The sequence below is a fragment of the Eschrichtius robustus genome, chromosome 18 (assembly GCF_028021215.1).
Source record: "Eschrichtius robustus isolate mEscRob2 chromosome 18, mEscRob2.pri, whole genome shotgun sequence".
In the NCBI taxonomy this organism is placed as follows: domain Eukaryota; kingdom Metazoa; phylum Chordata; class Mammalia; order Artiodactyla; family Eschrichtiidae; genus Eschrichtius; species Eschrichtius robustus.
Genome location: NC_090841.1, coordinates 72,001,844 through 72,019,024, shown reverse-complemented (window position 1 = coordinate 72,019,024; position 17,181 = coordinate 72,001,844). Strand labels below are relative to the sequence as shown.

Here is a 17,181-nt window from a genome sequence, read left to right as displayed (position 1 = left end):
TAGCACTATATATAAACATATCTAATTTTTTTCTGTAATTGAAGATAATGTTTTCCCCTCATGCTTTGCCTCATCAGTTATTATACTAGTTTAGCTGAGATATAAGTTGTTGGAGATTTGACCAACTCTGCAATGACAAGCATTAGTGACTAAAGCACAGTCATAAAATTCAAGTGCCAAAAAGCCAAGCCAATGAAGCTGCCAATCATTTAGTTTCTAGTTTTACAAGACTGTCCTATATCTCAAGTGAATAGAGGCATTTCAAAATAAGCAGTCCTCCTTCGTAATTTTTACCTGCTTCACATCTGTTATTTTAAGGATTCACTTCATGAGAAAAAAAAAAAGGTAGAACACAGAGAGAGCTATCTTTTAATATTAAGAAATTTATTCATTCTTTCAATATATTTCAGAAATGAACTCTGCACAGTGCTAGACTGGAGGAAAATGTAGTGGACAAGGAATACACCATCCTATTCCTAGATCATGTGGAGCTTATGATCTAGTGGAATTCACAGAAAGACAAAAAGATGTTTCACACACAGAGCAGGGACTGACATGTATGGGGTGCCCTGGACCCCAAAGGAAGAGTAAAGATTTGGGAGGTGTGTGTGTGTGTGTGTGCACACGTCTGCACATGTGCTTGTACACGTACATCCTTATATATTTTTTTAACTTTCCTGCCTGGTATTTTCTCAGGATTCAGAATTTATGATGTTGAAATAACTTAAGATCAGAAATCTTGACCCATCATCTAAAACTCCCTCTTTACAAAAGTCACATTCTAAGACATATTTCAAACCTTCCTAACACACTAATACAATGGTATTCACCTTTATATACATTGTAATAGGACTATTTTAATCTTGCTGCCACCGACACTAATCACGTTTTTAAAATTCTTTCTTTCTAAGCATAGTGTCAATTTTGCAAAAAGTTTATTTTATGGAAACATCTTGCCATGCACAGGATCTGTCGTATGCACTTTGGGATTAATTTTCAGTTCACAGGTGCATGAAAAATTCAAATACAGATAAGTGAGGTACCACCTTCAACCTGTGTAATTTTAAGTAATTGCTCAGTTCCAATTACTGTGTTTTATGTGGGAGACTTATTCAATAAAGTGGCTCATTATAATAATTACACTATACCTTTCCAGCAGAAATGACATTCATCAAGCCTTGTTCACTGGACCATGATTTGGGGCTTAATGGTCATATGTTTTTATAAATTCTCTCCCACTTAATATCAATCTGTTAATATTTTCAAAGTGAGAAAAGAAAAATAAGGCCTCTCAAACTTTTTCCCACTTAGCAACAAAAATGTATTGTTAACAACTCCAAATCAGAAAAGTTAGTTGAATATTTATAATGTTTATGGCTTTCTTTCTCAAATAAATATTAATGGCTTCATTTTGAAGGTCGCTAGAGTGAAAGATGGTCCTTTAGACCTAAGCTTGGAGCATCCCGAAGGAATCTGATATTCCCTGATAGGTTTGTGGTTACTCCCAGGTGATGGAGTAAATTGAATTAATGTTCTGGTTAACTAAAAGTTGTGATGGATCCCTGATTTTTAAGGATTCAATAAATGTAAAATATAAATCCTATAAACTATCCCGGCTCTAATGGGTTAGAAAGGTCATTGATCTCTTTTCATGCTTCAGCGTTGTTATTCTGAAAATCAGTTGTGGATATATAGAACGAAGAAAAAAAATTGGCTAGTTTAGATTTTGTATTAGGCGTTGGGAGAAGCAAGAGCATGTTATATGTTCAAACCAAATCTTCCAAGTCAAGCAGACAATGTTTTATTACAGTATAGCTTGGAAAATTCCTTTTTTATACTTCTTTTTTTTAATACTGCTTTTCTAAATACTTTTAAAATACTATGACATTTTACATAGACATTGTGATGTAGTGAAAAGCTGTACAATCCAGAACTCTAATCATAATTCTGCAATTTATTATCTGGGTAACCTTAGACAACCTAATTTCTATGAACCTCAGATCTCCCATCTGTAAAAAAGAGATAATAATACTGCCTATGAAGATTAATTTGAAGATTAAGTTTAACATATGTAATATAGTACCTCAACACATGATCAAACAGCCGAGGAAATGAATAAGGATTTAGAGGATTTGAAATATACAGTTTACCAGTTTCATGTTATGGCCATTTATACAATTCTTCATTCAATGACTAAAGAATATACATTCTGATTCAAGAACGCATGAATGATTTATAGAACATGACCACTTTCTACACCACAAAGGAATTCTGAATATAAACCAAATCAGTATCTTAGAGAAGGAATTATTTGACCAACATAAAATTAGAAACCAAATAACAACCACAAAAATCACCTACACATTAAAGAATTTTAAAACCGGGGCTTCCCTGGTGGTGCAGTGGTTGAGAATCTGCCTGCCAATGCAGGGGACACGGGTTCGAGCCCTGGTCTGGGAAGATCCCACATGCCGCGGAGCAACTGGGCCCGTGAGCCACAACTACTGAGCCTGCGCGTCTGGAGCCTGTGCTCCACAACAAGAGAGGCCGTGATAGTGAGAGGCCCGCGCACCGCGATGAAGAGTGGCCCCCGCCTGCCACAACTAGAGAAAGCCCTCGCAGAGAAACGAAGACCCAACACAGCCATAAATAAAATAAATAAATAAATTTTAAAAAAAATTTTAAAACCACTTCCAAATAACTGAGGGAGTATAGAAGACACCACAATGGAAATAAAAAGTATCTAGAACTGAAAAATAATGAACATAATATATATCAAACTTATGAGAAGTAGCTAAAGGCATTTTTAGAGGGAAAATCATAGCCTTGAATGCATATTTAATAAAGGAATAAATGTTGACATAAATCTTCCAAGTATTCAACTCAGGTAATTAGAAAAATATCAACCAACAAAACACTAAAACAGCAGGAAGAAAGAGATAAAAAAGATAAAAGCAGATTTTTTCTCTGAATTAAACATTTTGCAAATTATGTTTGTAATTAAATCTAAATGCCTTTTGGTGTGACATGTCTTATTTTCTGTGAACTTTTGTCACTGCTTTATCTTAGCTCGGGCAAATGCATCACTGCAAAATGCCATCGCTTGCTCCATTTCATTAATAATGCTTAACATATGTGTACTTCTTTTGCAAAGGGAAAGTTTTATGAAGCAGTTTATTGATCGCCAGCAACAGGACACTTGCTGCCTCTTAGGGGCTCTATCCTCATGACCTCATCTGAACCTAATTGCCTTCCAAAGGCTCCTCTCCTAATATCATCACACTGGGGTTAGGGCTTCAACATATGAATTTTGGGGGGACACAAACATTCAGTCAATAACGCACGGTGCTGTAGGGAAGAAGCCAAGGTTAGTTGCAGGGCATCAAATGTTTCTGGGAACAGGCAAACACCCTCTTCCCTCTACACTAAAGAAAAACATCCAGGGGACTTCCCTGGCAGTCCAGTGGTTAAGGCTCCATGCTCCCAATGCAGGGGGCCCAGGTTCGATCCCTGGTCAGGGAACTAAGATCCCACATACGGCAACTAAGCCCGTGTGCCACAACTAGAGAAGCCCGTAGCCAAAAATAAATAAATAAATTAAAGAGACAGAAAAACATCCAGGAGTGGAATCAAAAATAACAAGAGTGATAAAGGAAAGAGCAGATCCAGATAAAATTGGTAGTGTCAGGGGGGAGTGAAAACAGAGCCAGGAAATCCCAGAAAGAAAGCTGCCACATTTGATCCCTGTATTCTAACAGAAGAGGAAGCTCTGAAGTTAGGAGAGAAATATTGGAAATGCAGGAAAACAAATTTTGCATGAAAATGAGCAACCGAAAATCATCAAAGTCAAGTTCCCTACAAAAGTTACAAGAAAAAGAGAATCAGGAAGGGAATGCTATCCTATAGACAGGTAAAGAATCAAGCCTGTATCTTGCCTTCTCCTTATGAATTGAACTACTGAGTAACCAAATAATACATGTGGGGAGGTGCCTCATTATAAAAGTAATCCAACTAATAAATGAAGACGAAATGACAATTTTACAAACTGGGTGAATCAGTCATCTAAGCAACGAATATCAATACTGTTAACATCACAAAAAGAGGGACAACCAGACATGATGTGCATTCTGATCAAACCTGAGTGTGATGAAACTCAGAATCCAGTTGCCCATTTGCAGAAAGTACAGAGGACAGAAGAACATGGTGAACTATACCATGAATGTACACTTAGCAAAATCCAGGCTCCAAGAAGCTATGGGTCAAATGGCCCAGGGTCTTCCACTGTAAGGGGGAAAAAAAGAGGAACCTGTAGATTAAAACACCTAAAGGCAGTGCCAGAAAATTGGCTAGACCCCTCCTTTGCTATGCCCTTCAGCTCCAATGTATTCAACCGCAGATAACTCTATGCAAAATGATTTGAACTTCCAGGGTCTTGAATTCCATGTTCAAGTGCACAATTCTGGGACGATCTTTTAAATTAAAATTTTAAGACTTAAAAAAAAAATCACTTATGTTTTGTTTGAACATTTAAATTGAATGTATTTGTTTTTGATTATTAATTCAGTCACAGAACAGTTACCTTGTGGAGCTGAATGTATCAGGTTTACAAATATAAAATCACCCAAAGAAAGAGGCTTTTCAACTAATCTTTTATTTTTTTCAATTCAAATGCTATGTAAATATGTCACCCATACCCTTCTTTTTAAGTCCTGCATTTCTGATAGGTTTATATCCAGAATGAACAGTTACACCTTTCATAAGCTGTAATTCCTTAAGTGCTTTGATCATTATTTCAGGTCCTGTCAGTATCTTCTGGAGCCAGAAGAGGGCACTGCAGAGCAGTGTAGCTGGTGCTGTCGGCTGAAAGAACTGCGCGAAGCTTTACTAAAGCAATAGGAGAACTAGATAGTCACTACAGGCCTTCTTTATTTACCAGCAGAAAGAACAGTTTCTAAATATATATCAAGGCTATCAAATACAGGTAGGTAGGTAGATAGATTAGGTAGATAGATAGCTATAGATATCTCCTTTCTTCTTTCAAGAATATTCCCAAACCTGAATTGAAGTTATTCTATTACGGTGTTTATTCTTCTACTTATTCTGTTGTTAGTTACAAAAGCAGTGTTCAAGGACTCCTTGGTACAGATTAATAGCATATTCTGTTTTACCTGGTTCAAGTTTAGGACAAAGGAGATTTGGAAGCCCTTTAGAAACCATGTGCAGTGCAAGAAGTAATTTGGAAACAATAAACACATGTTGTCCCCAGTGTCTGCAAAGGTTTTTCCCAACGTGAAGAACACTGTTTTAAGTGTCAGCTGCCCAATTACAGGGGCAGAAGCCAGGTGATTGAGTTCAGACCATCACCTTACACTAGGGGAAAGACGGCTAAGGCCTGTCTTTGTCCTTTGAAGATGAAGCAAGTGTGGGATCCACAGTTCTCTCCTGAAACTTGCCTTCCCGGGGCCTCTGTAGCCTGGGCCCTTTCATAACTGGTGAGCACTTTCAGCTGAGTCTTCTGTCTCCAAAGTGACTCTAAACAATGTTCCTCAGGAGATGTGCTGTCACCTCGGGGGGGTTCAATCAACGCACAAAGTCACTCGTCAGCAGAGGAGAGAAGATGTAAGAAAGTTTCATGATTCGATCATGGTAAACAGCCTTTTGTGCGTTACTCTGAAAATACAATTTCAAAAAAAAAAAATGACTTCCACTCTTGTTTCCTTATCTACACATTAATTTATTCTTCCAAGAGTTCTAGTGAATAATGAAACCAGCTCAGGTTTTCGTTATTGGAAAAAAAAAGAGTGTACCGCCTCTCCTCACGTGAGGGAAATTGCCAGTGTGTGCAGTGATCCTTCCGTTCATTACAGATTTGCTGTGAAAGAGGAACGTTCTCTTGCTAGTAATGATGCTGTGTAGGTTGTCAGCTGTGGTGTGATGACCAGCTCTTTCCCAGCTCTGGCAACATGGCCACATGGGTTGACATTATAGCATTCGTTTATAGGTTTGTTTGCAGATTGGAGCTCGGTGACTTTGTGCCTCAAGTTACCCATCTCTCGTTCAAGAGAAACTGGATGGTCTATGTTTTTTTTGAATACAGAGTTATTCTGTCTCCTGCTTGATTTTCCTCCCTCAACTTTGTTTGAAAGTGTTTCCTCCATTCTCCTTGCTTAAAGGACCGCCTAGCTCAGCACTTGCACAGGTAGTTTGCACCAAGTTAATCTGCCCTGTGCACATTTCCAGCTTTAGTCCTTCACCCACTGCTTCCTTCGCTTGTAGAAATCCTAACTATCCTTCAGGGCCCAATACGACTTCTTCTTCAATCAAGTCTTTGCTAACTATTTGAGACACACCTAGTTCTCCCCGACCCAGAGCCCTACAGCCCCCCTTATCTTTTCTATGGTGCATAGCACCTAGCACTTTACAAGCTACTGTACCCTGCTTTTTACTGAAAATCTCATGACTCTCCAATAGTCACTAAAATCATACTAAGTGCTCAGGAAATCTAGTCTAATCTATTGATCAAAATGAACGGGACATTGTCCAAGTATCTGAGGTCTGCAGCTACACTTCCTAGTTATTGAATCTTCCCAGGCTGGTGTTGTCTCTCTTCTTTCTCTGCCCTTTTCCTGCCCACCCTGGATCCCTGTACACCTGTCACCAGTCTTACTTCTGTAACTATCAAGCAGGACGGAGCTGAGTCTGTGGAGTGTATCTTCTGGTTTGTAGCCAGCCTCCAGGATTTTGTTTTCTTAGTCCTTTTCCCTGGGTTAATTTCATCGTCGCCAAGGAGGAAGAAACCTTGAAAGTTTGTCTCATTTGTCTCTATGTCTATAGGCAAAACAATTCTTAAACTCATCATTCAGATGAGTATTGGGTCCCAGAATCAGATGTAATGTGGATTAGACAACATTTTAATAAACGACGACAATAAGGGTCCAGTAGTCATTGCAACATTAAATTCTTTGGAAACTGAAAACCCTATTCGGATGTAAGGAGACATTACTACCAATGAGCATAGCCAGTGTGTCGCCCCCGAAGCTGTGACACGTGGCCTCACAAGCTTGTTTGCAGTTCTATTCAAATAAAAGTAAAGATAGAAATTAAAATTAAATGATAGAATCAATCATATGATGAAAAAATTCATGTGTATTGTTTTCATAGTGTTATCTGTTTTGTGTGTGTAATGATTTGTCAGTATATTTCCCCTTTACACTCTTTTTTTTTTTAACATCTTTATTGGAGTATAATTGCTTTACAATGGTGTGTTAGTTTCTGCTTTATAACAAAGTGAATCAGCTATACGTATACATATATCCCCATATCTCCTCCCTCTCCCCTTTACATTCTGAAACTAAAGTCACACTCATGATTTTACAGCTTCGCAAGTCTGTCTTCAGCATCAGGGCAAGGAACCTTCTAGAAAAGGAGACCGCAGTCACTAAAATTTTAAGGTAACATCGTTTAACACTGATACATATTTAAATACAAATAGGATTAAGTTAAGCAAAATGGACCTTTTTTTAAAATAATGAACTAATTTTCTGAGTATCAGTATATACTTTCTGCTACAGAGTAGGTTTGGGTAACTATGTACTTAAAAATAATGTCAAACACATCATTAACGTCTCTCCTGAAAAAGTAATATTTTATTAGCTCAATCAGCCATTTTTTTCTCTTTCATGCACTTAGACATAAATTATAAGTATAAACATTTACAGAAAGATGAAAATAACTTTTATTTTTACAGATTTTGTCTTTCGTGATCTCTAAAAGACAAATCACAATCTAAGGGAAAAATGGTAAAAGGGAAAGCTTTTTAATTTATTAAAAATAAATGTATTTAAAATCTATAAGAATCAAAAGCATATCCATTTTAGAATGCTTATAAAAACACATAATTTTAATGCTACTTTCTAAAATCTGCCTTGAAGTATCAGAAAGGAAAATTAAGCTAGCTACTTAAGGGTATTTTATAAGACTATGTTTTAATATAAAGTAACATGATCATTATAAAAATGCATAAGTATTTGGAATATAATTTATTGGTTCCTGTATTACATAGACATGTATAAGAAATACACCTAAATATTGGAGCTGGAGGTGGAATGGCTGACAAGGTGAATAGATAAATTCATAGTAGGAAGCCCTGTCCAAACTGTGCTAAAGGGAAGGAGTTTGATTCTCTTCTACTCCACCTGAGTTATTAAGAGTAGTCATGAAAGCATTTTGCCAGAATCTCTATAACTTGTATAACTGGAATGAGGAAATAAGGCTAATAGATATGATTTGAGAAACTATTTTGACTTTGTAACACTACCTGAAATTTGTATGCCAGAAACAATCCTAACTCATCAAGACAGGACTCTGTGTATTTATTCTTTATGTTGGCTGACGATTCACGCATACAGTTGAGTGTGTGTTGGAGTCCCTTCTATGAGATGAGAATAAATATTTCTGGGGCTTTTATAGTATCACCGAAGAATATGATGAGATGAAACTGAAAGGTCTCATTGAAATAGAGAAAGGAAAGCTTCTAAGCAAATATAACCACCTGTGAACCAACTTCAGTTTGCTTCCAACTGGCTCAATCCTGGCGTTACCATCGGATAACACCACGAGGCTGGCCTCAAACACTATGTGGTCCTCCAGGTTCTTTATCCAGCTGGAATTGTACTAGACACGTTCATGGCACGGTCAGTCCCTAGGGTCTTGAAGACTCTCCCTGCTCACACCAAACAGGTCATGGGCTGGGTGCTGGATTTCTGGTTCACCCCCAGGAGCCAGAAACCACCCACGAGGAGATCCTAATATCCAGAGTCTACCTGCCAAATTAGGAATCAAGTGACCCTACTGACTTGCCCAGAATAAGTTTCCAGAAGGTGCCCTAGAGGTTCCCAGAGACCTTCAGAGCAGAGGCAGACAGGGACCCTTGGAAGGAGGTGACCTCCATACACCCCCGTTCCTGTGAACTCTTTCTTAAACTTGCTCTTCCACTTTCCCTTTTCCACCACCTTTCCTACTCACCTTCTCCCAGTTTACAAAAGAATGGTGGTGCTCCCATCCACCCAAAAGAAAGGTGAAGCCCTAGGGTGCACTGATCTGAGAGGTCCGGTCCTCTGGGTGGCCAGACACAGGGGCTGTTCCCGCGTGGCTCTCCCAGAGCGAGGGCCCCATGGGCAGCCCCTTATTGTCCATCCAAGCGACAGATTTGTGGAAAACTTCCTTCCAAGAATTCATCTGCCTTAGAGTTAGGCCTTAGCAATACATGGATGTCACAAGGGCCTGTGTTAACATGTTATTTGTATTGAAAAATAACAATCAGACTTCTGACAGATTCGCTGATTGGTCTGGCAATAAAAACGAACTTTGTGGGTGTGTAGGGTCATAACATTGAATGGATTGGATGGATGAGACTCCCCAGTATTTTCTCAAAGTTATATTAAAGCACATATACAATAATGCTAGAAAGTACATCCTTTACTGCTAATTGACATTATGAGTGGAACATTTAGTTGTTGATATTTAAAAGTACAGAAGTGGTTTTAAAAAGAGATAATTTATGAGTACCTGAGCAGAAACAACAACAACAACTAAAAGAGAGAAAAAAAAAAGAGAGGAGGAGAGAAATTAAAAAGAAAAGGAAAACATTTATAGTCACCTGGGGCCAATGGTTCAAATAGCCCTACACAAATTGGAGAGGAAGGAAGGTTTCCAGCACTCTCCCAGGGTCTCCGTGCTCCCACCAACCCTCTCCTCCCCCAGGCCTCCCCTTTCTCTCTGTTAAGGAAGTTCTGCCAGGTGACTTAGAAGCGGAAAGAGAAATACTATATGATGTCACTTACATGTGGAATCTAAAAAAAAAGTCCAACTCCTAGAAACAGGAGATTGGGGATTGCCAGGGGCTGGGAGGTAGGAGAGATGAGGGGATGTTGGTCAAAGGATACACATTTCCAGTTTTAAGTTCTGGGGATCTAACATCCAGCATGGTGACTGAAGTTAGTAATATTGGATTGTATACTTAAAATTTGCTAAGAGAGTAGATCTTGTGTGCTTACCACATACACACACACACACACACACACAAACACACACACACAAACACAAAAACAGTACAAAAAACAGTAACTGAGGAGATGGACGTGTTAATTAACTTTATTGTGGTACTCATTTCACAATATATATGAATATCAAATCGTGTTGTACACCTTAAATGTACACAATGTTATTTGTCAGTTATACCTCAATAAAGCTGGGGGAGAAGTCGCCTCTCCCTTGACCATCTGCATTTTGAAAGGAGGCTTTGAAAGAAGGAAAGAACTTTAAGACCAGGAGGTGCAGACTCGATATCTTAAAAGATGGGGCTGCCTTGATACAAAAGGGAGGTCTGATGGAGACTTGTTTCTGTCACTCTTGATTTTCCTAAGTGTTTTGTTTTCATAGACTTATAGTCTTTAGTTTCATCTAAGAGGTTCCTCCCCAGGGAGGCATGGAAAGAAGACCTGAGCTGGAACGTTTGGGCAAGTCCATCACTGGTGGGCATTAGTCACATATTAGTGTCTTAGAAATAACTTTTTTAAAAATAGCAAATATTTGGGGAAAATAATACAAGACACATCCCAGATGTAAGGTATCTGGAGGACTGTTGTATAAACAGGGAAATTATTTAAATTTAAAGTTTGGAGGAGATGATCTTCAGGGTCCCCCAGGTGTAACACAGGATACTGGACTTAGCGTTAGTAGGCCTGGACCAGCATCTGGCTCTGCTCTTCTATAACCTTAAGCTACTCACTTATCTGAGCCTCCGTTTTCTCATCTGCCTTTGTGGTGTAGACTGCCCCAAAAGGTCATCTGAATTATCTGTTGATGAAGCGAAGTGAAATGTTAATACTTATTATGTGAGGGAAACCACCAGTTCAGCAGTCTTAATAATGTCTCAGAAGGGATAGGTCAGGGCTGGATATTCATAATGTTGGGGGTTTGGGTTTAAGTGTTTTTAGTGGGGAGATCCGGTTGAGATTGGGCAGAATTCTTCATATAAGAGTTTAGGTCATTTTGCAATATGTACGAATACTGAATCATTATGTCGTATACCTGAAACTAATGTTATATGTCAGTTACACCTCAATTTAAAAAAAAGGAGTTTAGGACTCTTCAGGATATACAAGTAACAAGTACTTGTTATTATCGACAGGTAACCATTACTATTCGGGGGAGGGCAGCACCCAGGGTGGGGGACGAGGAAGAGGTGACACACCTTCATCTCTCCACTGCCTTCAATGCTCTTTCCACCCTCTATGGCATGACAGTTCAGTCATCAGCTATTGAGATGGAGTTTGCACTTCTGATTTTCACTTACCTTCTTGATTTGGGGTGATTCTGAGAAGAGGGAAAATAAATGGTGACTCTGGGCTGCCATCTCTACTCCAGAAATCTGTTCTATTCTCTGCCTTTTGAATTTTTAACCATATATATGTACCTTTAAAAAATAAATACAACTAATTTTTAGAAATAGCATTCTTAAAATATTTAGGATTGATGCCTACCTGGGCAGTGTCTTGGCCCGAGTCTTGATGAGAACCAGTTAATCTGATGTGACTGGTTTGTCCAGTTGATGACCTGTTGTCTAGAGAAAGGAAATGGCCCATTAGTCTGTAGCTCGGATGAGTGGATTTTTGGAAAGTTCCTGAAGCTAACAATGAAATTACTTATGGTTAAGGCCTTAAATGCCTGGACATTCATTTCCTGGAATGAATATTCAAGTCATGTTGATGGAGAGGTCTTGATTCTTAGTATTGATAATTAAGCTGTGGGGTTACCAGGGGTCTCAATTCTCAGGGGACCCACATTTCCAAATTTCCATCTTTCATTTGAAACAGGGTCGGCATTATTCCAGCGAAGACTGTGCTATATACCTCCCTATGAACAGGAAGTTCAAGTCCACAAATGATTTCTACACATAATCATGTTTAATTTGTATTCTTCTACTTATTTTTTGAAATTAATTGTCTGCTTTGAAAATTGAAATGAACTTCTGGATATATATGGGAACACTTTTGATGAGAAACAAAAGTAGGGCATTTTTACAGAACTTGAGAATAGTGTCACAAGCTTAAATGCAGGTGACTCATTTGGCACTAATGGGCCAGACTTATCTGGAGAGCATTGTGAGAGAGAGGACGGCCCACCACCTAAATGATAAAATCCAGGGTTGCTATTAAATTCACTCTTATTTTGACTTCATCTACACCATTCAGCTCCACTAAAGAAAGCTTCCTTCAAAAGGCAGTGACCTTTACACCACATCAGATGAAATCAAAACAAAGAGCAGTGCATTTCATCACCCCCTCTACTGAGATTTCTCTAATTTGAGCCCTGAAATTGAACAAAAATACATTATCATTCCTGCTAGGCTGAATACATAGAGAAATGTCAGAATAAAATAATTAAACATTTTACATTATTTTAGAAAGTGCCATCCTTTTGTAGTTTGCCATCAGCATCCATTAGCTAGGATAGATCTTTATAACCTTTTTGAATGCTCAGTCTGGTATGATATTTGTATTCTGATATTTGGATCTATGACATAATTTTCCTTGCCACACAATTAATAATTTTTTTAATTTAGTTGAATGCTACTTACTATTTAAAAATTAAATATATATAATGACATATGTTTGGTGAGTTTTTCTCATCATTTTAAGAGAGTCATTTTTATTGATTACAAATACATATATTTCTGGACTGGAATTTTGTGCCCTTCTTGACACTGACCTACAAAGGGCGCCTCATTCCTGTCCCAGGTCCGGTCACATAGAATGTGCTGTGTCGGTGTAGTAGAAATGGAAAGAAGACAGGATTTGCAGCCAACCACACTTGGCTTTAAGTGCCCTGAGTAGCAGTGACTCTTGGGAAGGCTCAGCTTCTCCATCTGCCAAGTAGGGCTATAGGTGACCTCATAGGAGTTAAGTGAGCATGTGTATCAAGTACTCACTTGGCAACTCAGTAGCCAAACTGAGTTCTAATTCTGGCTCCCTCACTTCGTGGATGTTTGACATTGGGCAAGTTACTTAATGTCTCTGCACCTGCGTTTTCTCATCTGTTAAATGGGATCTATAAATTTATAACCCCTGCCTTATAGGAGACGATTAAACGAGTTGGTATCTGTAGGTGATTTTTCATTATTGGCAATAAGTTAGGGGAGACCCACAGTTGCCCCTGAGAGGCAAGCAATTGACAGTTACCTTTCAAAGCTGATCCTCAAGGGCGTGGTGCAGAATCTCCACTGTTGCCCAGCAGAGACTAGATCTGAGGGGCATAAAATGCTTTTGATACATCGGCGTACTCTTTTTCCAGGTTGATTCCAAGGTTCTTGCTTACCCAGCTGGAAGCAGTCTATCTGCTGCAGCTTTACACTCAGTTAAGCCTTGCTAGGCTGGCTAACATCTTCGAGGTATCATCAGATCATTTGTTTAAATCATTTGCTGGATGTTTATTGGTGGATATAGTCCCGAACTAACAACATAGATTCCTCAGCCAAGGTTGGCATCCCCGATGGCTGGCGGGAAGTCCCGGGCTTGGAGAACTGTGATTGTCGTAGTGCCCTAAGGGCAGCTGTCAAGTTCTCCATTCTGCTTGGCTGCACCAGGAAATCAAACAGTCCTATCTCAGAAGCAGGAAGACTACATAGGCTTTGGCAGGAAGCCTAGTCAAACAGGTAGAGACCAGCATCTCTCAGGGACAACCAGCAAAGGGAGAGGTGAGGGGTGGTCACAGGTGTTGGTAAAGTCAAGCCTGATGGACTTGGCAGCTGGAAGAGTGATGGTGAGTGGGATTTAAGTCAAGATCATTGGCTAAGAACAGCTGGTGATCAGGGCAGGGGAGCAGCTGAGCGGAAGCTGCAGCTGCCGTCGTGGGCACCACGGGTAAGTAGATCAGTGACCGCTGGGCCTGAGACAAGCATAGCATCATCTTCTGCGTGGGTTGTAATACCTGCCTGGAACCTTCGGTGTGCACATCCCTTTGGCGCTCCATAACTTCGGCGTGGGTGAGGGCTTAGCTGGGGGTGGTCCTTCATGGGCTGTAGGCTCAATGAGGGTGTTTCTCTTGGTCCACTGGCCTCGTCGAGGGCCCAGTTCTCCCAGTTCTCTCTCCCCAGGGTCTAGGACAGATGAACTGACGTCTGGGCTCTTCTCTGGGATGTGAGCATTTTTCTGAGTCCGTAGCAGGGTTACTAAATTCAAACCCCAGTGAATGGTGTGGGGTTTCAGACATTTTATTTGCTGAATTTGGATAGATGCACTAAAGGCATGGATTTCCCATGAGGTCACTTTCTTTTTCACGTATGGTATCTACGTATGATGAGATGTAAGGCTTCTTTCATTTTTCAGTCTACAAGAGGTTCTGGTTGTTGGTGTATTTACATGTCTACGTATGAAAACATTTTCATGAAAAACACAAGATTGGAAGGAACTAATTCACTGTTGCTATTGAAGAGCCGTACTCAGGACTGGGCTGACTCACAAAGGAGCGGGGTACTTACTGGGGTAAAAGCTCAGCTATTCCCTCATCGCAGCAAGAGGCCGGTACAGAGGCGCTCACCTATTAGCATCACTGGGTCCCTGCTTTGGAGGATCACGTTGTCAGTTACATGGAGGCAGGTAAGAGCCCCTTCCAGGAAACACTCATTATCTGTTCTCTTACCCAGTTCTACAGCCATAGTTTTACATAATTACCACTAAAGGACTATCTTCCTATTGTCTGTTGATGTGATTACATTATATTAACCACATCTGATAATACTTGACAAGGTGCAGCTCAAGATTTGAGTAAAATCCCTCAAATTTAGTGTCCTGCAAAGCTACACCGCTGTTCCTTTAGATGGTAATTACGTTTAATACCAGATAGTATCGTCGTGTAATCTAAGTTTTCTATAATGGATGAAAATAATTTGAAGACTCACAGTCCTCTCTCTTTCGTTACAGAAGGTACAGGCTTTTCCCACACCCTCGTTCTGGAACATTAAGAAAGAAAATGTGGAGACAGAGAAGAAAGAAACCGAAGACCCCCTGCTGCTGTTTCTATAAACAACTAGTGGTGTTTAAAGGCTAATAAAGCTCCAAGATCTCTCTTAGAACCATCACCTTTGGGCCAATTTTAAAATATTTTAGATGGAGAAATGTCAAGAAAAATAGAGACAGTTTCCTAAGACATGACTCTCTCCCCTCAACCTCCATAAAAGATTTTATATAAATATATGGCTGTCATATAAGGGGCAATTGAAATTCCACAGCACAAAGGCAATGCAAAGAAGAAGAAAAAAAAAAAGAGTCAATCTTTCATATGTTTTTTTCAAAGCCTTGGCAAGAAACCAGGGGTAATATTTTTGCAACTGGGAATGTGTGTTTGCTGAAGAATATTCCCACATTTGAATCATCCTCAGGGGTCCTAGGCTTGTTTTACTTTCAAAGGTAGAGAGGGCATCACATTAACCCCAGCTGGGAAAAGGAAAATGCCCCACTGTAATTCTCCTCCGGGGAGCGGGGATAAAGGGATTACATATGCCTGCATAATGGGGAATTTCCTCACTCAGACAAGACAAAAGACTTCATTATTTTCCACCAGACACTTGAAGCCTTGTGTCTCCCGGTTCCAGAAGCCAAGAAGGCCGACCAAGTTTGTTTAATTTTAAACCGCTAGATGGAGTTTCTAAGAAACCGGCCTTCCAGGACCGGCCATTATGAAGAGATAAAGAGAAGACATTGAAGACCTTCATGCCACGACTCTTAGGGTCTTTGCCCTAAGACGAGCGAGACCTTCTCTGAAGATCACAGAGCGTGTCTTCGATACCTGAGCTTTGCTTTTTCTCTAGGCAGCAAAGAAATGAACACTTTCTTCCTGAAAACATATTTCTTTGATCCTTATGTGAGACCAAAAGGCATCTAAATCCTCATGAAAAATTTAAAGTGGCAAAATAGAACTTAATTGAACATTGTAGTAATTTTCCTTCTGGCTAGGTCTATTCCTGAGTAGCTTTAACAATGTGTGCGTCTCATTTCTTATTGGTGCAGTATGAAAAGTCCCAAATTCCTCAGTTATTTACTGAAATAGTAAATAACTATTTAACAGTTACGTAACTATTAAATAGTTATTTACTATTTCAGCTTGGCAGTAGATTCCTGTAAGACAAGATGCACAGTGACCCTGTTCCCAGTGACAGATCCAATCTCCTGTTTAAGAGATTGATTTCAGCTCAGCTTCATGCTGGCTTGCAAGTTTCCCTTAATAGCTCTCTCATAGAATATAGCTAAAGATTTATAAACTTCCTACTTGCAAGAAGCAACGTCTGGTTTTTTGTTACCGTTTCAGGGTCTCATCTGTTATAGGTGTGCAGCCTGCTTCTTGAGTGGTGTAGTATTCTAACTTGAGATCAAATTAAGATTATTTAACTTCCCCTTTCGAAAGCATATTTCAAACACGAAAGCCTATTTCGAAGGCATATTTCTGCTTTGTGAGTATTTCCGTGCTTCGTGAGCATGAAGGGATCAAAAAAGAAATGAAGACATTTGATCTTCGCAGAAGATGTCAAGGTTCCTTCGTGTAACAGATGTTTCTTGAGCGCCTACTGTGTACAAGGTGAAGTAATCAGTGACCAAGCAGAGTGTCGTGGAGCTGTTTGGAGCATGGCGTGGGCGAGGAGCTGCAGGACCAGTGACAGCGAAGTGGAGGTGAGGCTGGAAGGGCAGGTTGGAAGCGGACCCTACAGGACTTTGCAAGTCAAGCTGAGCTTTTGGTCTTCGTCTTTCTCTGAAGAGCCGTAGGATGCTGAAGATTTTAAGGCAGTGATGATAGCTGTATTCGTCACCTATTTCTGTGTTGCAAATACTCCACAACTCAGTGATTTACACAGCACGTGGATAACCTCACAGTTTGAGTCAGGAAGCTGGGCCTGGCGTAGTGGGGTCTCTGGCTCTGGGTCTTTCACAAAGCTGCAGGCATTTTGATGGGAATGGGCACAACGCCCTGCCCAGCTCGCTTGCATGGTTATGGATGAGCTGGTGTGCCTCCTAGGCTGTCGGATGAATGCTTCACTTCCTCAAGGGCTGTTCAGGGGAGGGCACCCTCACCCCTTTAGGAAGGGGGTCTCTCCATAGCGCAGCTCCCAACAAGGCAGCCTTCGTCCCC

At 40.0% G+C, this 17,181-nt stretch overlaps 1 protein-coding gene across 6 annotated transcripts in view; it reads left to right on the top strand.

Annotated features, from left to right (window-relative positions):
• The window catches only part of NALCN (sodium leak channel, non-selective), a 279,498-nt gene that overhangs the window by 207,944 nt on the left and 54,373 nt on the right, over positions 1–17,181 (top strand). For all 6 annotated transcript variants that reach the window (XR_011070942.1, XM_068526400.1, XM_068526403.1 and 3 more), the window contains one exon: positions 7,378–7,451. Coding sequence is in view for 5 of the 6 variants with exons in the window: in XM_068526400.1 (XP_068382501.1) it covers positions 7,378–7,451 (74 nt within the window). In the remaining variant the exon portion in view is untranslated. The remainder of the gene's footprint in view (positions 1–7,377; positions 7,452–17,181) is intronic.